The sequence below is a fragment of the Numida meleagris genome, chromosome 1, assembly GCF_002078875.1.
Source record: "Numida meleagris isolate 19003 breed g44 Domestic line chromosome 1, NumMel1.0, whole genome shotgun sequence".
Taxonomy (NCBI): domain Eukaryota; kingdom Metazoa; phylum Chordata; class Aves; order Galliformes; family Numididae; genus Numida; species Numida meleagris.
This window is the reverse complement of record NC_034409.1, coordinates 143749525-143774958: the sequence shown is the minus strand read 5'-3', so window position 1 is coordinate 143774958 and position 25434 is coordinate 143749525. Positions and strand designations below refer to the sequence as shown.

At 44.2% G+C, this 25434-nt stretch overlaps 2 protein-coding genes across 5 annotated transcripts in view; one reads left to right on the top strand and one right to left on the bottom strand.

Annotated features, from left to right (window-relative positions):
• On the top strand, positions 4541 to 17851 carry CLDN10 (claudin 10). The gene is made up of 5 exons (XM_021416685.1): positions 4541 to 4806; positions 11622 to 11783; positions 11929 to 12010; positions 16682 to 16789; positions 17479 to 17851. The coding sequence occupies exons 1-5, from the start codon at positions 4587 to 4589 to the stop codon at positions 17591 to 17593; spliced, it is 687 nt and encodes a 228-aa protein (XP_021272360.1). The 5' UTR covers positions 4541 to 4586; the 3' UTR covers positions 17594 to 17851.
• Positions 20996 to 25434, bottom strand: part of DZIP1 (DAZ interacting zinc finger protein 1) — a 46176-nt gene continuing 41737 nt past the window's right edge. For 3 of the 4 annotated variants that reach the window (XM_021416582.1, XM_021416601.1, XM_021416612.1), the window contains 2 exons: positions 22371 to 22542; positions 20996 to 21718 (listed from right to left, as the gene is read on the bottom strand). In XM_021416582.1, the coding sequence (XP_021272257.1) occupies positions 21636 to 21718; positions 22371 to 22542 (255 nt within the window). In that variant the 3' untranslated portion in view covers positions 20996 to 21635. The remainder of the gene's footprint in view (positions 21719 to 22370; positions 22543 to 25434) is intronic. The other variant, XM_021416591.1, reaches the window with a different exon arrangement.

Sequence of the window (25434 nt, the reverse complement as noted above, 5' to 3'; positions counted from 1 at the left end):
AGGGCTCGAGCTGAGTGCCAAAATGTTCCCACTGAAGGAACACCACGGTTTCAGGTCTGGACTCAGCCTCTTCATCTTTCCAGCTTGCTGCAAGGATTGCTGCTGGCAACAGGCTGCTTTGGAAGGACATAAAATCTTCTAAGTTTCTCTAGATACAGAGGTCTTTTATTTGGCAAATCCTTTCTCATCGCCATTGCACAGGTCATTGCAGGGGAGTTGGACTAAATGACTGTTAACGGTCCTTCTAATTCAAATGATTCTATGATTGTAGGATAAAATCATCCAGGAAGTTTCCCCCTGGTTTACACTGTGATCTACCTGCATTTTGCAAAACTTTATCGTGTATGGAGACAGCTTCTGAACTGCTGAGAGCTGCAGCTGTGCTGTTTGCCAGGTGGAATGCACCTCAAGTGAAGTAGGGGATGCATTTCTTCAAGTTTCCTGCTCAGTTTGTTAAACAGGTTATATCTATTTTTAAAAGCATTTTATTACAAACTTTCAGGGAACAACACAAGATTTTTTTTTCAACAAAATTAAGCAAAGCTGAAAGAAAAGAATACTGCATTAATCTTGGTGTCAAGAAACAAAGTCTCTAATGTCCAAGCACTCTGCACAGAATGGGAGAGTGGAAAGTTTATTGACTCATGGAATGCAATTTTTCACTCCTTTAAAATGCATTGGGTTGTCATTTCCTATGAATTTCTTACTTTTGGTTGCATATATGAACCATGTAACTTACAATCATTCTTGTCCTGATGGTTTACAGAAGACAGGTAGTAATTTAATCTCGTTTAATTTCTGATAGTCTCACAAAAACAACGGTGGTGACCCAACATTAGCAAGGACTAATTAATTAGCAAGGATTAATAACTGATGTTCCCACTCTGATGGACTTTTTCGGTTGATACAGAACAGGAAAACGAGAAATATTGCTTTGACTACTCTCCATTTGGAGAAGATTTAGTTGTTCTTGTTTTAGGCAGCACTTTTGTTCTCTACAATACAGAACGCTGCAAGTCTCCCCATCTACAGACATGTTGACCTCCTCTACTGCTAATGCCAAGTTGAGACGCATTCCCCAAATCTACCATGGCAGCACGCCTGACCTTGGCTTTGTGCTCAAGTCGTACTATTCCCTGCAAGTTTGCCTTACCTCTTCAACATTCAAATTCTCAGGAAAACCCTGGCAAACAAGGAAGTCGTCCTTCAGCCTTAGAAAAATAAAGTTGTTTTTCCTTTTGAACAGGTGCTCTAGGCACCCTGAAATTCATAACACACCAGAGCCAGGAAACGGCCTCAAGTTGCCCAACCCATGTATGGTAAAATTACAAGAAAAATTACTCCGGCACAAAGGCATGATGACCCTAGTCTGCTTATCCTGGCCACAGAACAAATGGTGCTGTCACTCAGTGTTTAATTTATGAGGCAATAATGATTGCTTTTGATTTTGATCCTGCAAAAGCTAAAATAATATCCTGTATTTCAGACTTGTTAAGAAAACTGTCCTCAAGGACGCTTCTGTACATAGTAATACAATAGGCTTTTATATGTTGTAAAGATCCAACTATTGAATACTATTCCATTCTGATTTTAAAAACATGTGTAGTATACACTTACTAATGCTTACTAATAATTCTTTAAAAATGCGATTTTTATGTCCCAGAGCCAGTGAGACTTTCAACAAAACAAATGAACTCCGAGGGGTGGTTTTCTTATGAAAACTTGTGAGCACCTCTCTTTCCAGGACCGAGGGGATAAACACACACTCACTCAAATGAGTACAAAGTTGCATTAATGCAATGATCTGCTCAATTCATGCACAGAAAAGAACTGGAATCTGCCACACAGTGGCCTCTGGAATTTAAAAATATCCCTGAGTCACAGCTGGTCCCAAAACATGGTAAGAAGAAACCGAGCAACAGCAAAGTCTTTCACTCTACTACACAACTTAAAGGTAACTAAGAAAGTGTGAACGATGGTGGCAAGGAGGCAGAGGTAGAGTCTGAGGGGAAATACAGGCCAGTATCCATGTGCAGATCATGTTCCTAGAACAGCAGGTGGGAGAAAAGAGGCCGTGATTCCCTGGAAAAAAACTAAAGTTGAAGACCCATGAGTTAAGATCATAAATGAAGATCTTTGCCATCGCACAGGAGAGAGAAGCTGATGTAACATGGGGACAAACGCAAGCTCACAGATGAGCGTTTTCCAACAACTAATCCCAGCAGATACTTGCCAGTGCAAAGAACATGCCACAGGGGAAGAGCATCTATTGCAGCTTCTGCTAGCCTTCATCCGAGTGAATACTAAGCTGTGCATGATGTCATTGCGGGTTTGCACAACCAGAGATGAGATTAGAAGCTCAATGTTTTGCTCTGATTTCAGGTGGGAAAGACGGTAAGGACAAGACAAGTGACACAAACATCTCCAGAGATATTTCAGAAGCAGCAGTGTCAGGCTAGGATAGAACAGGAGGCTTTCTCTGGAGCTAAACTGAACCTCATTCTCATGTACACTGAGGACACTTTATACCTCTCTGGATAAAAAAGGGTGTACAGGAGAACGGGCGTATAAATTTGGCCTGTGTGGTGGGTCTTTGCTCACAAGCAGTGAGTGGGTTGAAGGTGGAATTAATATCACCCATCCTCAGCCACTTGCCCAGGCTTCCTCTGACGTTGCTGGAGGTAGATGGATACAGGTCCTTTGTACTGTACATCACAGCCAAAGCCCAGCTCTGTCCAAAGCAGAGGGCTTGGGACAGCAGAAGTGACTGCAGAAGGTCACAGCAGGGAACCTGTTGCCTGTGCTTGATGGGAAGCTCCTCTTCCCCCTTCTCTTCCTCCCTGGGCTCAGATTTGGCCCTTGAGGTACTAGTAAGAATACTCACTCCGCCCTCCCACTTTCAATTTGGCAGCACACTGAAAACCTTGAATGGGCCTTGGCCAAAAGTTGCCCAGGCAGCAGACTTTGGGTCCAACAAATGACACCAACCCAAGCAGCACTACCAACAAATGTATAGGTGAGCTCCCCATACCAAGAGCACGCGATTACACAGATTTGGGATTGAGTCTCTGACTTCCTTCCCATCACCAAGACCTCAAAGTGCTACGAGGGGGAAATAAAATAAACAACTTTTAAATGTTGTGTCTGCTGCCCTGCCCTCCAACAAATAAATCACAGTGTCACGTAGCTGGGACTTTGATCTAGGGCCATGGCCCTCTTCCTTGACCCAGAAGCACTTTTCTGTGTGCTGGGCACAGCTGACACCACAGCAGTGTCCTGCAGAGCCCGCTGACATCGCTGCTGGGCACCAACACTTCAGTTTTGGGCCCCTTGCTACAAGAAAGACATTGAAGCCCTGGAACGTGTCCAGAGAAGGGCCACAAAGTTAGTGAGGGGTCTGGAGAGCAAGTCTTATGAGGAGCAGCTGAGGGAGCTGGGGTTGTTCAGACTGGAGAAGAGGAGGGTCAAGGGTGACCTTATCACTCTCTACAATGACCTGAAGGGAGGTTGCAGTGCGGTGGGGGTTGGCCTCTTCTCCCAGGTAACAGTGACAGGACAAGAGGGAATGGCGTCCAGAAGTGCCGGGGGAGGTTCGTGTTGGATGTTAGTAAACAATTCTTCTCCAAAAGAATGGTGATGCACTGAAATGGGCTGCCCAGGGCCCATTTCACCCACCCTGGAGGTGTTGAGGAAGCGTGCGGCTGTGGCACTGCAGGATCTGGTCAGTGTGCCTGGTGGGGGTGGGCCGGCAGTTGGACTAGATGACTTTAGAGGTCTTTTCTGACCTCAGCTTTTCTGTGAACAGGCTGACAGCAGCCCGCTGCCACTGGGCCCTGATGGGCATCCAAGGGTAGCCCAGCCCTCGCTGGGTTTTTCCTTTCGTTCCTTATTTTTTTTTTTCTCCTCGTGAATGCCTCTATAGCAATAAGGCAATTATATCCAGGTTTGTTTCCACACGGCAAAATCAAACAGCATTCATCACCATAGGATGATGTAAACGTGGCTTCTTATCCTCCAGTGATTGCCTGCCTGGCAAAAAGCTTCAGCGGAAATGTAACAATAGTTTTGAAACAAACAGGCGGAAAGTAAAGACCGGCAGTGTACTTTCCACATCAATAGCAAATACACTACTGATGTGGAAAGTAAACAGCTCCTGAACAGCGGAGGGCCGGGCGGACGGCTTCGCCCCGCGGGCTGCGGCCGGGCTCGGTACAGCCTCGACTCGCCGCCGGCACTGCAACACGAGGCCCGAGGAGCGCTGCCACCCGCGCGCGGGTGGCAACAGGCTGAGAACTCCTTCCTCCGACTGACAGCTCCCGCGCTGACACGGAGGGGACGTTCCGTAGGGCCGGCGCAGCGCAGGGCGGCTCCCGCGGGGAGCGAGGCGCGGGGACGCGGGGACGCGAAGACCCCCGCTCCTCGGTGCGGACGGAGGAGACTCGGGAGGGGCGGGGTGGGGCGGGGGAGGGGGCGGGGCTACCCGGAGCCGCCGGCGCTGATTGGTCTCCGCTCCTCCGGCCCCGCCCCACCCTCCGCGCCGCGGCCCCGCGCCGCCCGCCCGCCGCCCGCTGCTGCCGCCGGGCCCGATGGCGAGCACGTCGGCGGAGATCATCGCCTTCCTGGTGACCGTCTGCGGCTGGGTGCTGGTGTCCTCCACGCTGCCCACCGACTACTGGAAGGTGTCTTCCATCGACGGCACGGTCATCACCACCGCCACCTTCTGGGCCAACCTCTGGAAGACCTGCGTGACCGACTCCACCGGCGTCTCCAACTGCAAGGACTTCCCGTCCATGCTGGCGCTCGACGGTCAGACCCCGCCGCCCACCGCCCCGGCTCCCCCGGCCGCGGCACCCCAGCCCCTGCGCACGCCGCGGTCGCGCGTGGGAACGAGCGGGGCGCGTCCCGGGGCCGTGTCGGGGCTCAGCGCGGGGGGCGATGCGGGAGCGGGGTCGTAGCGGTGTGCTGCGCTGCTTTGCTCGGTGCTTGTACGCTGGGACGCGGCCGCTCGGTTGGCGGACGGCAGCGTCGGGCTCTCCCGGAGCAGAGCTCGGAGCTGCAGCGCCTGGAGCCGGGGGCGGAGGCGGGTGGGCGCTGCGCTCCGTGCCCGCTGGGGGGGACGATGTGCCCGTTCGCTGCGGGGAGCCGAGCGCTGCAGCCCGCACAGCGGCAACTCACCTCCAGTTACATGATAGCTTCGGGAGAAAGAGTGAAAGTGCGGCCGGCCCTGGTTTATAGCCTCAGGAGTGGCTGTCAATAAAGGGAGGAGAGGTTTTTAAAATAATGGCACCTTTTCTACGTTTCTACGGCCATAAAGGAATAAACTATATAGCCTGCCCGTGGCTTTGATACTCCAAAAAACAGCGGTTCTGCCGCCAGGGCACTCCCTGCTCAGGGTCCGGGGCTGGTTCACTTCTTGGGAAAGTTCGTTGAGGAAACGTCTGCTAGTGGGACACTGATGCTGTCACCGCGGGGATTAATACTGCCATTAAGCAAATGAGTCTCAGTATCAGAAAACCTTGAATGCACCCTCAGGACGTGCAGGAGTTCAGGGTGCAGGCAGCCCTCAGACATCCGTGCTGCGGATGCTGCCTGTGGATGGAGGAGCACCGCTCTCGGATCCCCTTGGCCTCAGCCCCCTGGTGGGAGAGGGCTTTGCTGGTCTCACAGCAGGGTGGGACAGCAGCCTCATCCCACGGGTGTCAGGGGCTTGGTGTAGGAACCAGTGGTTTCCAGGCTTTGGTGAGGAGCTGTGCTGTGTGAGGGGGCACTGGGTGGTCACCGCCACGTGTTGGACCCACAGAATCCGTTGTTCAGCTGCTTGGTTAGTGCTGGGTGAATCTGGTTTTAGAACGAGAGAAGCATAGCTGCAAACAAAGTATGTGGCACTGGGAATGTTTAAAATCCCCCCCTCACCCGAAAACAAAAAAAAAAGAAGTCCCTATTACTCCCTCCAAACCCAACTCAGGCCTAGAAAACATTGTGTTCTGGGTGACATGTCCCAGTTCTCCAAGAAATGAGTGTCTGAGGCAGCTGCTGTGCAGGGGAGCATCTGGCAGAGCATCTGAATCCACACCTGGACGGGGCTCATCCCATCCTTCTGCCAGAGGCTGTTTAACAGCAATGGCTTCAGTGTCCCTGAACCATGTCTCCAAGTGGGGCCAGATCCTGGTGTGCAGGCATGGTAAATGAGACATGGGCCTCACAGACAGCAGCGTGAGCCCCAGCACAGGGCAGGCCAGCTGGGGGGTGTTGCTGCAGCTAGAGGTGCCTCTGGGCTACAGCCTGGCCCCAGCTCCACTCCTCGCAGCAATGGACCTGTGAACCTGTGCTCACTCTTGGCCTCACCCTTCCCTGGTGTGGCAGCATGGTAGCACATCCTCAGGTGGTGGACCCAGGAGAAGTAAAGAAGGACAGATTTGGTGCCCGTTCTGCCCCAAGGATTGGTGAGCAGAAGCAACAAGCCCTATGGAGCATGCTCCACTCCTTGAAGTGGTGGGGCAGGACTGAAGTGTTGTAGTTCGGGTTAGGAGTAGTCAGGAGGTTGCTCCTTGTTCCCATTTGCTGGTATACATCACGGAGTGCAGGTTCCTGACAGTGGCATGGCAGTAGGGTGGCACTCGTGGCTTTTGGGGCCACCAGTGATGGCCACTGGAGAAAATTACCTGTGTTCCTTTCCACCTTCATGCATTCCTGTATAATAAACCTGGCCAGCCATCATTAAGGGCTGGCCCCTTAATACAGACTCCATGTTCTGTATAAGAACATAAATATCCTAGTGGGACTTCAAATCATTTTGGGTTTGCTTTTGCGCACTGCTGGTGATAGACAGAAACTTGGTGATGAAACCACCTCCTAATGCAGGACGTATCCGTTACCGTGTTTCCAGTGGTGTATCCAATGACCTTTAGAAAGAACACACCTGAACAAAAATTTGCTTACGATATAAAAGAAGGTACTGGAGCTTAGAAAAACATACAAAAGCAATGGGTGTGTGCTTTTAGAAGGAACTTGAGCTGTATCTGTAAGGTAACTGCCGATACTTCACATGATGCAGACTGCAGGATGCCACTGGAAGTATTCATTGTGAAAGTGGCAACCCCCATAACAGTACGCAAATGTTTTTGTGAGAATCACACAACGTAAGTGTGCAAATTTCTCATAGCTCTTTGAGAGCATGAGAGGCAAGCATGAGAGCGATGAGGCAAGAAAGATGATAACCCAACAAGATTAATTTGAATGCAAGACAAAACACATTTGTTTGAAAAAAATACTTGAAATAGATTTCTCTTGGAATGCTGCTAAACATACTTTATGAGTAATACATGTTTGTCTGCTTGTCTGCTTAAAACATATGGCTTTTCGTTGCTTCAGTGCTTTGTTTGGGTGGTCAGTGTGTACATGACAAGGTACCAGCTTATTGCAGATGCTGATGAAAGTACATATAATGCATTTTGGGGAAGAGACAGTCTTTGGCTTTCAGTGGGAGAGGGTAAAGAAGTAGAAGATTCCCACTCTCTGCATGGTAAGCCTTGATTCTTGCTTTCCAGGAAGCAAAGAAAAGGTACAGTTACAGTCACAGCTGTATGTGGTCCATTTTAACCTAGGTCCGGGCAGTTGGGTTTGATACTGAGATTGATTTCACCCTTTTACGCTTCCTGTTGCCACAGTCATCTTGGTAGAAGCAACAGAGTCTTCTGCTCTTCAGTGTTTTTGGTGTAGATGATGATTGTTTTAGTTATTTTGTTTTAAAAATGTGCGGGAGTTGGGTAATTGCTGTGGTGAGCTGGAACAGGTCCCATCTCGCTTGGCCTGCAGAATTTGGTGAAATATTTAGTGAGGAAGGTTATTCATTCAGCAGAGCTGAGCCGTGCTCCAGCTCACGCAATTATAGTTGAAAATGATTTCTGTTGAGTGAGTTAATCATTTCTCGCTGTCTCACCACCTCTACCTATTTTAAAGCTGTGTATTGACCTTCAGTAACAATTGAATTTCAGCCATGTTGTTCCTAGCGTACGCTAGCTATTTTGGTTGGGGTGAATATTTATTGCTTCTTCTGGGAGGCTCAGGCATAAATAAAGGTTTAGAGGACCTCTGGGCGGATACGTTCATGGTTCAGCACCTTAATGTGTCAATTAACTTCTAAAAGTGTCAATAAATTGGACCTGTCAAAAATAATAGCCACCTCACCAGTTTGCATCTCCTGCTTCACCTGGGTGCTACGAGAAATATGCTGTATGGAAATGTTAAAAAAAAAAACAAATTTTTCTGTGCCTACTGTAGCAAAAATTAACAAAGCGAGACTGCTGTCTTCAGGCTTGAGCCTTTATAAACTGAGAGAGCCACATTTTGAAATCTTACTAACGCCCTTTTCCTACTGACATCCCTTGGGTTTTGCCTGAGGGGGAAAAAAAAGAAAAGAGTAAAGTCACAGAATTTGACACAAAAGCAAAAGTTTTAATTATTGCTGGAATTTGAAGTGAGCTGTTTGGGGGTACAGTTTTATTTCACTGTTGAGGAAATAGTTTGGTTAGCAGTGGTGGTCATCTCACCTGGTTTTAGATAACCACCAAATAGCTGTTTACTGTGAGTCACCCTAGGCTCACTTTACAAAGCTTGCAGAAAAAATTAGGTGCAATTAATGTGATCTATTGTAGATAGCTCTGTTAGGATAAGGTGAATTATGCCTTAGAAATGCCAAGTTTTATCAACTGGTTGCACAGTCCAGTGAACATCAAAAGGTGTGCTCTACTTTTTGTTTTCTTGCGGATCCCAAATGAAAAGTAACATATCTCACATAGGACCTGTGAGAGGTCCTCAAGGCAGATGGTAATCTCTAGGTTTGGCTTTGTAAATTTTCAGTCTGTAGTTCTTTGGCTGGATTTGTCTCAAATCTGGTCATAACCCCTATACTGTGGGGCATGGTGGTGCTTCTTTGTTCCATTTGGTGGTGTTTCGGGTGAAAGCATCTCCTTTGGATGCCATAGGATGATGTATGAGATTTTTGATTATGAGTTGAGGGATATGAGAGGGACCTACTCAGAGAGACACTTTTAATGGCTCCTGACTCAGGGCCGGAGGCTCTTCAGTGCTGAGTGGAGAAGGAGAAGACCAGAAGGAGCAGTAGTTGCCTAACTGAGCTTTCAGGAGAGCAGAGGGAAGGCTACGTGTTTTCCTTCTGCTACAACACTGGGAAGCACTGCTCTTCGTGTATATTCAAAAGAGCAACTTGCCAATAAATATTTCTGCTTGAAGCCTTATAGCCTAGGCTATCTCACAATTACTAAAGGAAAATATAAGCCTTATCAAATTATTCTGCGTCAACATGCTAATCTGGAATGGGCTGCCCAGGGAGGTGGTTGAATCACTGTCCCTGGAGATGTTCAGGAAATGTTTAGATGTGGTACTAAGGGACAAGGTTTAGTGGGAATATTGATGGTAGGTGGACGGTTGGGCCAGATGATCTTGGAGGTCTTTTCCAACCTTGGTGATTCTGTGATTCTAATAGATACACTCAGCGCAACAGAAATCCAGAAACAAAAAGGAAAAAATTGATTTGTATGCAAACAGCAAGACAATTTTTCAGCTCAAAGCTTGAACGTGGTAATAATGCTGAAGTAACACTTCATTAAGGAAAAATATTTGAAGTGTGTTTCTGTAAGAACTGAATATTTCTTCAATATCTTCTGTTGTATATTTTTTTCTAAAAGGACAAATTGATAGATATTATTGCATATAGATGATTAGGGCTATTACACATGATTGTAGATATCTAAAAATTAGAAGTCAACTCTGAGCTGGTTAGCCTATGTTGCAATTATTATCAATGGTGTAATAAATGTTTCTCCAATGGGCAGCTCATCCAGCTACTGTAGGAGTCTACCTGATAGTTCAGACTTTAATTTTAATGACAGTGTTAGACACCTGAGCAGGCATAAATGGCTCTCGTATTCCAACATAAGAGTCCTATGACAGTTATGGTTGTTTCATTGTACACTGTATTTCTTTAGCAGATAGGCTACAGAATCATGTTATAGGTAAAATATATCTATATGCATGCAGATGGATGTAGATAAATGCCATTGGGTTTTGTTCCAAGACATGCAGTGCAGCACCTGAATTCTGTAGGACTGATAAAATGCAGTGTAATATTCTACAAAATGCTTTGTGAGAGAATCACAGAATGGCTTGCGTTGGAAGGGACCTCAAAGGTCTTCTGCTTCCAACCCCTTGCCATGGGCAGGGTTCCCAGCCACCAGATGAGGCTGCCCAGGGCCCCATCCAATTGACCTTGAACGCCTCCAGGTATGGGGCATCCACAGTCTTGTGTGCTGTGTCTTACACAAAGCTGTGAATCAGTGATTTTTTTAAAACATTGTTGAAGCATAGAGTGGTCATCCTGGAGCTGATATTCCTCCAGCAGCAACCAAAGTGGATGCCACTAATGAGTGTAGAAGAAGGCCAACCACCTGTGATGGCCTTTTGCAGCTCAGGGACCTGCCAGCCGGACACAGATTTCTCCTTACTGAATTTATCCGGTCTCTTTTTGCACCTGTGTACACTTTTAGCATCCAGATATCCCATAGAGAAGAGTCCCACAGCTTCATTATATGAACAGTAACACCTTTTGGTTTGAATCTATAGCCTTCTGCTTTCATTAAATGCCCCCCAGTTCCTGTTCTAATAAATTAATTTTCTACATATTAAGGGCTTTTATGCAGGGTTTTTTTGTTTGTTATTCTGTAAAACTGGGTGTAATATGCAATGAAAACCTGGCTCGGCTCTCAACATTTCCACCCACGGGAGATCAAAGAGAAAAGAATGAATGCACGAAAAATGGAAGCACATTTCCATTTTAAATGAGATGTAATAGGTTATGGAGAAAAACATTTTGTGTCAGTTGTTCAGCTATGTAAGATTGCAGCGTTCCACCCAGTGGACAGTACTATGTGATGATCACAGTGTTTAACTGTGAAGGGAGAAAAGGCCAGGCAATCAGTTGTCCTGTGGGGAAGTCCAGCTCCTGGACAGTCCAGTTCGGAGCAGCCTCAGCCAGCATGGCAATGTAGCTGTAAGCAGCGGCAAGGCACACGTCCAGTAATTTGCTTTATCCAAAGGATCACTGCTGTCCATGAGGCTGAGCGTGTATTTGAATTCCTTGCGGAATGAGGACCTTCTTGGCTGATCCGAACAAGATCAGTGGCACATCCAGCCAGGCTCACCAGCCTGCTGCCAGTCCTATGGCATCTATGGCATGCTCACACACAAGACGTCATGTGCTCTGAGAATCTCTGCAACCTGTGACAGACACTGTGTTCTTCAAAACCCAGTGATTCAGCTTCTTGCAGATGTTGTGCTCAATGCCACAACATTATTTTTTCTAGCTTTGACTGCCATAGTATGTTCCTTAGGTACTGGGCTCACATGGTGATGCCCACTGGAGAACATTATCATGGCATCACCTAGAAGAACACGCTCAGTAATCAGATGACATTACTCCAGCCAAGGTTCAATTCTCTTTGAAATTATTAATTAATGCCTGTTGCTGTGTGGGGTGAGGGGAGCTGTAAAGAAACCTGGTGTGGTCCATGCCCTCACATGAGCCTTACTCCTTCTCATTGCAGGTTACATCCAAGCCTGCAGAGGACTGATGATCTCCGCTGTCTGTCTGGGTTTATTTGGTTCCATTTTTGGACTGGTTGGGATGAAGTGCACAAAAATCGGCGGCTCTGATCAAAATAAAGCAAGAATAGCTTGCTTAGCTGGACTGATTTTCATACTGTGTGGTAAATATACTTTACTTCTTTAAGTTTGTGTCTGGAGTCATACCAGAGCTTTGCACACACAGTTCTACGTCACTTCATTGGCCTCAGGGTCAGGCCCAAAGCTTCTCTGCCCGTTCCACTGAATGGTTTGTCTTGTGCTTTTCAGGGCTGTGCTCCATGACTGGTTGTTCCCTGTATGCACACAGGATTACGTCTGAGTTCTTTGATCCTTCTTTTGTTGCACAAAAGTAAGTACTTTCCTATACCCATAAATCTTTCGAAAAAGTATACCTTAAGTTTTGTGCTGCGTGCCAGAACCCATTTGTACAGAAAGCAAATGTTTCTCCTGTTGGGCAGAAAAGGAAAGTGGGATGCAGTTTATTTGATCATGGTTTCCAACTGTAGTAACTGTGTTGAAATGTAAAGAGCTAACACTTCTCTGTAGAGTGATGGGTCTGTAGTCTTTGTGCCCAGGCTTATCACAGCTTGGTGGGGCTCTGCGGCACTTGTCCCAGAGTCAATTGTGCTAATCGGAATAAGCTTATGTTCACGTCAAAGATGCTGAAAAGGCATTTCACAAGACAGAGGCACTCATGAGGTGCATAATTCAATAGGAAAGGACGAAAATATTTATTTAAGCTTTTGATAGAAGATGGTTTCCATAAAAGTGTTGAGCACTGCATGATCTTAATTCCATTTGAAGGGATTTTTTTTTCTGACAGATTTTCAAATCCAGATGGCTAAAAATTGGATCACAGAATCACAGAATGGTTTGAGTTGGAAGGGACCTTAAAGCCCATCCTATTTCAACCCCTGCCATGGGCTGGTTGCTACCCACCAGATCAGTCTGCCCAAGGCCTCATCCAGTGTGGCCTTGAGCTCCTCCAAGGATGGGGCATCCACAGCTTCTCTGGACAGCCTGTGCCAGCACCTCACTGCCCTCTGAGTGAAGAATTTCCCCCTAATATCTGATCTAAATCTCCACTCTTTTAATTTAAAACCACCCCGCCTTGTCCTATCACTATAGACCTGCAGAATCCATACCAGAAATAATGATCCATAAAGACTCTCCTTAAAGCTGAGAATGCTCAGAACTTTCAAAGGCAGCAGCTCATTCATGAACCAGTGTTTGAATTTTGGAAGCATGCTTTATCCACCAAGTTTGAAAACGCTGGCTGTAAATTAGAGCATCACAAGGTTTCATGCTGTGGCTTCTTATGTAATGTAAACTTATATTTAAATACAAGGTTTTCAGAACTTTCTTTATGTTGATTCCAGAATATGTCAAGCATTGGGTATAAATTTCCTTGAGATCCAAGTAATGTATCCTGAGCTTTTCCCTTTCTTTTTGATGGAAAGAAGGCAGTCTCACTGATGAAATACCTTTAGTTGGAACCACATTTGCAGTAGGGCTGACACTACTTCTCTTTTCTTGAAAACAATTTCATAACAGTTTCCTCCATAATTCTGCTATAGTTTCAGCTTGTTTGATATGTTAAGGACAGAATCCAAAGGCCACCAGAAGCAACAAGGATGTGAGCTACTGTGAAGAAAATGGAGTCTGGCTATGCAGCCAGCAGTTAATTATTCATCAGGCTTACTGTTTTCAGCGAAAAATACCTTGGCTGTTGCCAGAATTCCCTTTCTTCATTGTGTTCCTGCACTGTTTTGTTGGGAAAAAAGTAGGTAGACCTCATGGCAGAGTTTTACTGCAAACAAACGAGAAAATAAAGGTCATAAAACGTCTTTTGCAGAAATTACGTTTTTTCCTGAAAAAAAAAAAACAAACAGTATAGCACAACTGCCAGCACACATAATTGCAGCTGCAAAGAAAACGATGGAGAAGGAAACTGTAATTGGCCTTGCACGTGGCGTGCATGAGGTGTAGCTCATGCAGTCATCTTACGTCAGATTAAGATAAAGGTGGCATTTGACTCCTTTCTCTCTAAATCAGTATAAAATATGTGGGAGCAATTTATTTTGCTGCCTTCTGGGAACTCTTACGTTAATAAACCTTGCAGGAGCGTTGAATATACCTTGCTTGTATATTGTGGGAGTTTGGCTTTGGCTCTTTACTGAGAGAGGATGCCGCCTTGGTTTCAGCCATCCACTGTTTGCTGCACATTTTCTTCTGTAGCTATTCTGGTGGTGTCCAAGAGAGGCTTGAGATACTATTAGTGGAAAATGAATGACATGGGATGTTTAGCATCGTTTCGGCTGTCAGGATTTACCTCTTTGCATGGCAAGGAAGTGCCTGAATGTGTACATGACCAGGAGGAATCAGAGAGCCGCCCAAAGCTGGAGCCTATGAGACTTCTGGTTTGAATCTGTGTGTAGCTGAGCAATAATGGTCACTCTGGCACACCCTAAAGCCAGACTTACTTAGAAAGAAGTCTTACATGGGATTTTATGTTCCAACGCAATAGTTTGCAATGGACGTAACGCAGCTCCAGAGGTGTTGTCTGACCTCACTCAAGAACACACCGAGTCTTGGTGACAGCACGGGACACCTTGGTGCTGGATTTCATTTATCATCTTCAGACACGTCTAGTAGAAAAAAACTCTGTGCACCTCTCTGATGCGCTGCCTTGCTAGTGTTACTTCCAGAGCTTATCTTCGGAAACTGTTTTGTCACTTTACTATTTCCAATAAAAGCTTTTCTAGCCTTCATCCTTTTTGTCCCTTGCCACAGTTTGAACTCATGATCATCATCGTTCTTCCTGATGAATGGTGTGAGTTCATCTGAATGAGCTGACTGGCTTCCCTTTTTTTGTAGAGAATTGTTTCCCTTCAGCCTTCTTTTCTCCGGATTGGTGATGTGCAGTTCACACAGGCCCCCTTTGCGCTGTCCTGCTGTCACATTGCTTTGAACCTGCTTATCATTTTCCGTAAATTGTAAGAACTAGACAATTAAAATATATATTTCCATTGGATAGTTGTGTTGATTTGCTGAACAGTTAGGTTTGTTCTGTACATATGTCCCAGAGTTCACCCAGTTGGCTAATGAAGCTACAAGTGGTTTGCTTCTTGGTCCTAACATATCTAATGACGAGGATGTTTTATTTACTGTTATTAATACTTTGTCTCAGTGAATTCTGCCACTTTGAATTATATTAAAATATCTGCTCTCAGCCTGCTGAGTGAGCATAGCTGGAGGTGGTTGTAGTTGGTGGGGGCTGTGTGAGGCCACAGACTTTGGAGTGTGGCTACTTTTGGTCTTACAGGCAAGAGTTCTAACAACAGAAGACTATGTTTCCTGCAAGGGTTTTAACAATAAAGAGAAAAGGGAAAAATAAGGAATACAGAATTTTTTTCCCCTCTTATTAGTATTTTTTTTCAAGATGTACAAGTACAGGATGTTTTTAATCCAATACATATTGGATTTTGGAAGGTGAGGTAGGATTGGCTTCTCACCTATTAAAAAAACCTGGAAAACTGGATTGGATAAAAGCCAGGGAGCCACACACAGGTTGATATGCAATTGAAAATTCCTTGTAAGCACCAGTGTATATCAAAAAGTCTTTTATCTATGTGAAGATGTGAAAGAAGGACCAATTAGGCCAGCTCCGCAACTCATTAACATGGCATACGGCCGTCACCCAGGAACAATCCATACATGCCAAATGCTTATGCATGTTATAATAAAATGTTGCTTAGAAAGTACAAACAGTCCCAAGATCAAAGGCTGGGTTCCATGCCTTCAGCTTCTCAACTGTTAGGAAAAAGGCAGGACACCTTTTTCTACCCAATTAAACCCAATTTAATCTTGATCTCTGTTCAACTGAAGAGCTGCAAGAGGGAAGGGTACAACTGGTCACCTTGTATGGCTCATGGTCCTCCAGCACCCGGTGCTCTGCACTGGTTTCTTAAGGGAGCCCAGCTGCGCTCTATATACCACCCCATGCATGGAGGCATCCTCACATGGGGATCACATTGTGCCACTTCCCATCTGTGCTCATGGCTTTGATCCTCCTCAGGGGCACACTGAAAAAGGCACTCGAGGCTGTGATTCAGCAGACGTACTTTGGAGTCGAGTGCGTATTTCTTGTGTGCTGACTGTAATGAGATCCTGGGTGATGAACTCTGATGCAGATATCTGCTTTCAGTTGGAGAACTCCCAGACCTTGAACAGACAGAAACCTGCTCAGTCGTCTGAAAACTGTCACACAGGGGTGGAACCATCAGCTTAATTAGAATTAAAATTTTATGTGAACACGTATCTTGTAGTAGTGGAGTCACTGTCCCTGGAGGTGTTCAAGAACTGAGTGGATGTGGCAGTGAGGGGGGTGCTTAGTGGGCACGGTGGAGATGGGTTGATGGTTGGACTAGATGACCTTAGAAGTCTTTTCCAACCTCAGTGATTCTAGGAATCTATGATTGCACCTGCCTACTATATGTATGTATGCAAACTTCATGTATACTCAGTTCAGAGCATGGACATGGAGAGGGAGAAATGCTGAGAGCTGGAGGGGAGCGTTAAAGAGAGCTGTAGGCAGTTGCTTAAGTCATAGGGCTGAACAGCCTCAGAAGGAGGACTCACTGAAAGCCGCAGTCTGGACTGGGAGACAGTGGGAACAAACCTGCAGTGTTTGAAGGGAGTGGGAGCCATGCAGTGTAAAAGGGCCAAAGAATCAGAGCCCCTCAGGCATCAGCCTCAAGCAGAGCTGGGAGGCAAGGCAACCTGGCTGGCTGCATGAGGTGGTGCCATGGCAGCAGTGTGCCATGGGACAAGTCTGCCTCATGTGTACAGGGGAAATAATGGAAAGAATTTAGCTGAGCATCACAGCTGCTGACTTTGCAACAAATAATGTCTGTCAACTGAAAAAATATATATCAAGAAAAAAATTAGTTTTTCTACTCTGAAAAAAAAACATTAAATTAATTCTGTCTTTGTTAAACACATTTCTTAACTCCTGTAGGTATGAATTAGGAGCAGCTTTATTCATTGGATGGGCTGGAGCTTCACTCTGCATCATTGGTGGCAGTATATTCTGCTTCTCAATAGCTGACAGCAGTAAATCTCCAAGGTAAAACCCAAGTTGCACTTACTGAAATAAATCAATATAGCACCTTTGTACCTGTTGCATATATGTAGTTTGATTACTTATCAGAAACACTTTGCAGTGAGGTCAGAAAAGGACTGCGTGCTTGAAAGAAAATAATGGGATTTTAGGATAATTTTCTTTCCATCATTCATGCAATTAATGTAATTAAGAAAAGCTACTTTCTCAGTACAAATACTCGTGTTATAAATACTTGATATGTTTGCTACCGCTGAAAAAATGCGTGCACAAATGGAGGAAAAGTGTTCAGGTGCCCATACATGAATTGACAAGTTTATTTAATCCCAAATTATCAGATAAAAAGGAAGCGAGCTGGGAGAAGAGGGATGGTAGTGAAGAGGCACAGCTTAGTAGTAGTGTAGAGTTACTGCTCACCTAGGCTTTTCCACAGCCTCAGTATTTCATCTGATCTGGCACCAGTTTACTTGGCTGTGAATGAGGAATACCAGTCTATATAAAGGGGAATTACAGGGAAACGCTGGAGGGGAAACTGCGAATGAGAGCACACGGGAGGGAGGTGTCCCCTGCCTCCAGCAGGAGGAGCTTCACTTTGCCATTCGTTTCTTCTAGCTTTATAGCACTACAGTGCTTCGGTAGGAGATGTTACCTGTCCGTGAGATGTCTGTAAATGGCTGATTCTCTTCTCTTTTCAGGAGAGCATATGCATATAATGGAGCCGCATCTGTGATGTCGTCTCGTACAAAGATTCACAACAGTGTCCCAGACAAAACCTCACCAAAGCACTTTGACAAGAACGCTTATGTTTAAGTGTACTTTTCTAAGATCCAAAGCCAGTTTTAGAAATGAGTTTGTATGTTTCATTCAGGGTGATTTCCCCCCCCACCTCAAAACACAATGGAATTACCACTAAGACAATTAATTTGTAAGGTATTATCTTGCGGCTTTTTCCACGTTGATGTAAATTTTATTATATTTTAAGATTGATGTTTGTATTGTAAAGTTTATACCTGCAAATCATGCATTGATGCTGCTTTCTAAACAAAAAATAAAGAGGGTATTTACAGATGCAGTCTGTCAGTTGCTTTGGGAATAGCACTGCACGCGCTGTATTTACTGTTGTGCATCACTGCAACTGATTCTCAAATGGGTTCAGCGTGGGACAAAACAGTCATATTCTGTGCAGGTTAATATGTAAAATGTCTCACCGCTGATCAGCAGTGACGTTGGAATTGCAGAGGACATTGTAACTCTGTTGCCAGGCAATGGCAGTCAATGGGAATCTGCAGGCTCTTATCTCCTTACAGTATTGCCAAGGGTGTGAGAAAGTAAAAGTCACTTCAGTGCCACAGCAGTAAGAGCAAGAGCCTGGGTAAAGTAGAAATAAGCATGTAATCTGGTGAGCCAGGAGCAGCACAGTCTAATCAGGTACTAAGGAGAGTCAATGTTACGAAAACGGTTACCAGAGACTCACACAGCATGAGATGAATGCACACGTGATGGTGAGCACATGCGCATGGCGGGGAGAGAAATGGAGAGAAGCTGCAGCCTTTGGGGCATTGCGTGGCAGGCAAGGCAAGCCTCAGAGATGGCTCCTACACACCGCTCTTGTTCCATCCCTTTGGTTTCCTGTCCCACAGCAGCACTCATCCGGCTGGTGGCGTGTCACTTTCGGTCCCTTCTTTAAGAATCAGAATCACAGAATATCCAGAGTTGGAAGAGACCCACAAGGATCACTGATTCCAGCTCCTGGCTCCACACAGGACTACCCAAAATCCAAACCCAATATCTGAGAGCGGTGTCCAAATTCTTCCATGAACTCTGGCACTCAGGGCCATGCCCACTGCCCTGGGCAGTCTGTTCCATGTCCACCGCCCTCTGGTGCAGAACCTTTCCCTAATCCCCAGCTGCCCCTCTCCTCACACAGCTCCATATCGTTCCCTCGGGCCCTGTCGCTGTCCCAGAGAGCAGAGCTCAGCGCTGCCCCTCCGCTCCCTGTGAGGAGCTGCAGCCGCCATGAGGCCTCCCCTCAGCTCCTCTGCTCAGGCCTGAGCACACCCAGGGACCTCAGCCACTCCTCATGCAGCTTGTCCTCCAGACCCTTCTTTGTAGCCCTCCTCTGGATGCTCTCTAATAGCTTTATGTCATTCTTACGCTGTGGCACCCAAACCTGCATCCAGTGCTGGAGGTGAGGCCACACAGCACAGAGCAGAGAGGGACAACCCCTTCCCTCACCCGGTGGCAGTGCTGGGTCTGGTGCACCCCAAAGGTATGGCTGGCCCTTCTGGCTGCCAGGGGACACTGCTGGCTCATGTTCTGCCTGCTCAACCAGAACCCCCAGGCCCCTTTCTGCTTGGTTGCTCTCCAGCTTTTCATCCTCCATTCTGTACATATACCCAGCATTACCCCTCTCCCAGGTGCAGAATCCAGCGCAGCTCTTGTTAAACTTCATGCAGCTGGTGATTGCTCAGCTCTCTGATTTGTCAAGATCTCTCTGCAAGGCCTCTCTACCCTTGAGGGAGTTAATACCTCTTCCCAATTTAGTGTTGTCCACAAACTTAGTATGCCTTCAAGTCCTGCATCCAAGTCACTGATGAAAATATTGAAGAGAACTGGCCCTAAAATCAAGCCCCTAGGAGACCACACTAGTGACTGGCTGCCAGCCTGATGTTACCCCATGTACTGTAACCCTTTGAGGCCACGAGGATATATTTGTTTAGCTGCATGCTGAGCGTTTTGTCTGGAAGGATACTGTGAGAAAACAGTATTGAAAATCTTGCTGAATTGCAAAAAATATTACATCAACTGGCTTGCCTTGGTCAACTAGGTGGGTAACCTCATCATAAAAGGAGATTCAGTTCATTAAACAGGACTTTCCCCTCAGGAACCCTTGGCTGCGACCAATGACAGCATTGTCTTTTCAGTGTTTTTCAAGGCTACCAGAGTCATCTCCATAAATTTGTCAGGCACCGAAGTGAGACTGACATTACCAGGGTCCTTGCCCTTCTTGAAAATTGAGACAGTTTGCCAGCTTCCAGTCCACAGGGACCTCTCTACATTTCCAGCTGTTGAAAAAGAATTGAGAGGTCTTGCAATGACATCAGCTCTTTGAGTACCCTGGGATGAATCCCTTTAGGCCCCATAGACTTATATGGATCCAACTGCAGCAGCAAATCCCATCCAAGTTTGGGATTGGCTGGGAGTTTATTATTACCACAGCCACAGTCTTCTAGCTCAGGGCTCTGGGGATCCCAGAACCCACCATCAGTATTGAAGACAGAGGCAGAGGAGGCGTTAAACGTCTCTGCTTTGCCAACATCCCTACTTGTGAGGTGACCATCCTCACCAAGTAACAGATTAATGTTACTTCTGGTCCTCTGCCGTTAATGCATTTAAAAAGCCCTTTTGGTTGTCTCCTACAGTTCCGGCCAGATTCAACTCCCACTGAGCTTTGGCCACATGAATTTTCTCTCTACAACAGCAAGCACCACCTCTGTAGCCCTTCCACATCTCCTGACCTGACTTCCAGCAGCCGTATCCTCCCTTTTCCTGCCTAAGATAGAAGATCTCTGCTCAGCCAAGCCAGCCTTGGCTCCAGCATGGCTGCAAGTGAATGGGTTAAGAAACTGAAGGAAGAACTGTAGTTAATACCAGGTGGCTTGCACTGGGAACAACATTCCTGAAGTGCTGCCCAAACAAAGCACAGAGTACTTAACAGAACCATCTTGGATAATGTAGGTTACAACAGTTCAATAATTCAGCTCATCCTTTTTCTTTGCCTGTCTGTAGAGATGTCATGAGTGTTGAGGGAACATTTATACAACAATTCAATAAATAAGATCAGAGATTATAACTAAGTACAAAACAGTTTCTAGACTGAGATCCTAAAATTAGGCACAAACTTGGATCTCTTGTGAGGTTTGAACAGATGACTCCTTGGAATCTCACTAATGACGATTTGGGGACAAAGGTGTAAAAACAAACAGTGGGTACTCCATTAATGGCACAGCGAGACAGAAAATTTTGTGTCTGACACCATCTAAAATACATTGGAATTACAAAGTCATTCATGGCTGTTTTTATTTTGCCTTATTTTTGTAATTACGTCAAAACCTCACTGTGTCTTTTCAAGAAAGTGGGCACTATGGACAAAACAAATACGGACGTATGTGCTCAGTTAAAGGTCATTATTTTCCTTACAACAGACAGACGTGTTTTTTTCCATTTTTAATTTTCTTTTTTGGCTTTATGTTAACTAAGAGTTAATTCTAATAGGGGGAAAAAGGGTAACATTGCAAAATAGGAGGCATTTAATAATAACTTTTATTTATCATGCCTTTTTTTTCCCTTTGGCGTTTACTGTAAACCATGTTAGAAACTTAACATTTGAATACATGGAAACAGTCTATCGAAAATGCTCACCATTTTCTATAAACTTTATGATAAAATACAAGAAAATATGCATTTAAAAATCTTATAAAGTAATACTCTGCAGTAACTGTTCACTGGTGAACGGGTTTTCTTGTAAGACCAGGTTCGGTCTTTAAAGTAAACATTAGAGACAAAATCTTCACCTCAGTGAAATCAAGGATTTTCACCACTGACTTCACAAGGAAGAACAATTTTCTCAGTTTCCAAATACTGATGGCCAGTGATGTGCATATGAAAATTCTATGTATGTGTATGAAAATTCTGTGTTTCAAGACTGAAAGACACAAGAGCTCTGTAAGCAGTATTCCTTGTTGTCACTTGAACAGCATGAGAAACAAATAGGAAACACGCGATGATTTCAGTTACGTTTTCAAACTCAACAGAAACCAAAAAGCAGTGCCTCCCATCAGGAATAGAACCATTATATATCCGAAGAATCACTCCAATCTGTTACAGTGACTAAGCTGCTTTTTAATGTGCTTGTATTATCAGCTTCACGAGGACCTGTAAAAATAACAACAGTAAAACAGCAATATTATTTGGGGGGCATTTTTAATGTATACTTATCTATCTATAAGAATCGTGCTAGGTGAGCAAATAGCTGTGGTCTTCAGAAAGTTCACAGCTTCAACCACTGAGGAAATTATAAATGTTGATAATATGAAGACTCCTCCTGTCATAGAATATGATGCACAGTATAAACACCCAGTGTCAACATTACAGTTCATGTTATTTTTCATGGGAAAAGTCAGTATGTAGTTTTAACTTTTAAGCACATTGAAATGGTAGAGCTAGAAGCTGCTGTGTGAGATTGAAGCCGTTTCCTTACCACTGGTTCAGATAATATCACAGTCCAGCAGAACACTTGGAAAAGCATCCTGCGTGAACATTACAGCTGATTACTATTCCCTGCCTATAGCAGGGGTTGGAACTAGACGATCTTAGAAGTCCCTTCCAACCCAAACCATTCTATGATTCTATGTGTTCTAAAATTCCAAACTTAAGTTTCTTGACACTTTATATATAAAGACCACACATTTTTTTTCCCTGTAATTCAGTATATGGTATTTTACAATGTGTAATACACTACACTTAAGCTTTCCTCTAGGTATGTCAGGCACTTAAGTTTTACGATGTAGAAGAATGAACGTATTACCTTCCTGTTTTGGTACAGTCTTCTTTGGAAGACCCCAGGCCTGTACAACAGATGCAACATTTGACTCATTTTTCTGAGCTGCTGATGCCTTCTGACCACTATTCTCTTTCATCAATAAAAAGTCTTCTTCTATAGATGATATATCCCAGTCATCTTCATCTACTTCTGCGAACTAAGGGGGAGAAAAAACATGCGTTTTATCTCCTTCTCATCAAATTCTGCTGAGATCAGGTTATAAAAAATAAAAAGTAGGTGAAACTGTTGAAGAAAAATACACTGGTTGCACAGCCTTTGTGACATCTACCACCATAGTTTTAATATCCACACATTTCAGTAACATATATACATACATTACGTACATGTATTCAAAGGGTTTTTTTTCCTGGAATATTGCTATTCCACTGAGATGGAAAATCCTTTAAACATTAGAATGGATACTACTTACATGAAAATAGAAATACTACGTTATCATGCAAGGTTGCAGTTTGGTTTGCTATATAAGCTTTCTATATTCGCACTAAAAAAGTAATACAGTGATAAAGGCCATTTCAATCTAAAACTCATTTATTTAAAGAGAAAATTAAGCAATAAAATTTAAAAACATGGTGCTCAAAGTTAAAATACGTATTCCTCCTAAGGCTGACTGTTAGTATGTACAGGTATGATTACTTTTAATTAGATGATGGATTTGCATATCAAGTTCACAAAATGACTGTCAAATCAAACAGATAAGAAAGGGCATGGACTTGCTGCCTTCAGGTTACCTCATCGGCCTGAGAACTAAATATCTTCATTCATCTTTTGAAAGAAGAGCTACAGCATTTCCCTATTTGCCAATCAGCTGTGGGTCAGTGGAATTTAGCCATTATTACAGAGCTTACCCATAGTACGATAAAGATCGTTTCTCACAGAGTTAAAACCTTATTTCACTACAGTCTCTGAATGTTACAATAAAATCTAAGAAGTGCTTCTGCGATACAGAAGAAAGATTCCAACGCTATCAGGAAACAATGTAAGTTCTGTACATACTGGAGAAAAATCCACAGATATGAACATGTAGCGTGTTTTGAAAGAGGAGACTGGAGCAATGCTTGCTTTTTTTGCAACATAATTCAATTTTTTACATTCATAACTGTTGCAAACAGCTTTTCAGAAGCTGACAGACCTGTGTGCTGTGCTGTATTATTAACATACCAGCATTCAACATCTTGCTATTTCAAATTATCTGCATTTGGAGGGTGTGGCAGTGAGAAAGTCAGAGTCACATATACTCAGAAAAAGAGTTTCCTCATTCACTCAGTCTTAGCTGACTTTAAAGTACAAAACGCAGAGAAAACTATCAATTTCAAACACATCTCGGTATTGATGAAGCGTAAAATAAATGGCCCCAGACAAAATGACTAGGCAATTTTATTAACTCAAAAGACTCACGTCAAGAAATACCATAACTCATATAGTATGTGATACAGGTAAACTGAGATAATGCTCGTACAACTTCAGATAAGCACAAAGTCCCTAAGATGTTCCTGAAGTATGTTCTGTAAAACATGGTGTTTGTAAAACACGTCTGTGGATGTATTAGAGAGGTCTTACAGTACTGTGGGTTTTGAGAATGACCATTAGCAGCTATTACTACTTAAGCCACCTCGTGCTAATAACAAACAGATCTTGAGAGAAATCATGACATTGATGGTATTTTGTGCATATATTTTTAGGCACCTTTGAGAATCCTAAGTAAAATTTAGATAATTATCTTGAACTTGCCTACATTTAAGCATGGAAATATTAACCTGAAGACAGACACATTCCTATATAATTAGCAAAGAATACAAGATGGGTGTGTTCTTTTGTAAAGATTCCAGAAACAAAGTAGCAATCCTTGCCCTGGGTTCATCAACTCATTTCAAACTCACTATGTCCATACCACAACATACCACTGTATATTCTCTATGTCTTAAATGAATTACAGCAAAATTATTTTTGCTGAACATAGACTTTAAGGCTTACTTTGCTACAGCTCTTTGCTCTTGAAGCCCAAATTTCTTAATGCAGTGGCCAAACACTTAAAGATCTTTATTAAATGTAACATCCCCTAAACGTAAGTGCACCCATTTTATGGTATCGTTATCATCTGGTTTTGCAGAGAATTTGAAAATAACATCAAACCCAAAACTGCATTTTAATTGCCATGTCTGATTTCATAATTTTGACTTTGGTATGACGTGCAGCTCTCACGCAGCCAATGGACAAGTTAGGTGTCAGCAATGGCAACTGAAAGCACCCTACCATTACAGCTACTGTTAATACCATCACCTTTTCTATAAACTGGAATAGTAGCGCCACTATTTCTGGCAGTACTGAAAAATTTCAGATTTAATTGTTAGTCAGGAAGCCCTAAGGTGTCAGTTTTATTATGGATAACAGGATTTTCAGTAATTACTATTTGTTTACCTAGTAAAATTAATATACATATCCGTATTTTCTTGAACGACAGAACTATCATCTGGTCATCTGCTTCAATAACCCACTGCAACTGAAATTGCATGATCTGCCGCTGACTTCTGATTTGGAGTAACTTTTGTTCTTACTAAAAATTGTTCAGGTAAAGATTGATGCGCTCCAAAGGGACTTGCTGATTATAAAATTTGATACTGAGGGGAAGACTGGGGTTTTACAAAAGCCTGGGGTAAAGAACAGGTTATGTTAGTGTTCTGATTGTGAACACATGTCATACTCAATGGACAGTTATCAGTGATGTAGTCTAAGAAAAGATACCGTACTCAAAAGCGTAATTTGTCCTCTCATTAAAATGCAATTCAAAGTTCCCTATCAGATAGACCTCTAAAAGACTCTAAGATATTAGATAAGCAAATTCAAGCTTTCCTTCATCAAAATAAGATACCAGAAAAGTAAGTAAAGCAGGTCTCTCACTCTGCTGCCACGAGCTAATAAGGGGTGTAGGAGATGAGGTCCCATGTCCCAGCTCACTCTAGCACTTTTATATATAACACTGCCAATACACCCAAAAAGACTGCTTAGCTATTTAGCTGTACCTCCAAAAACG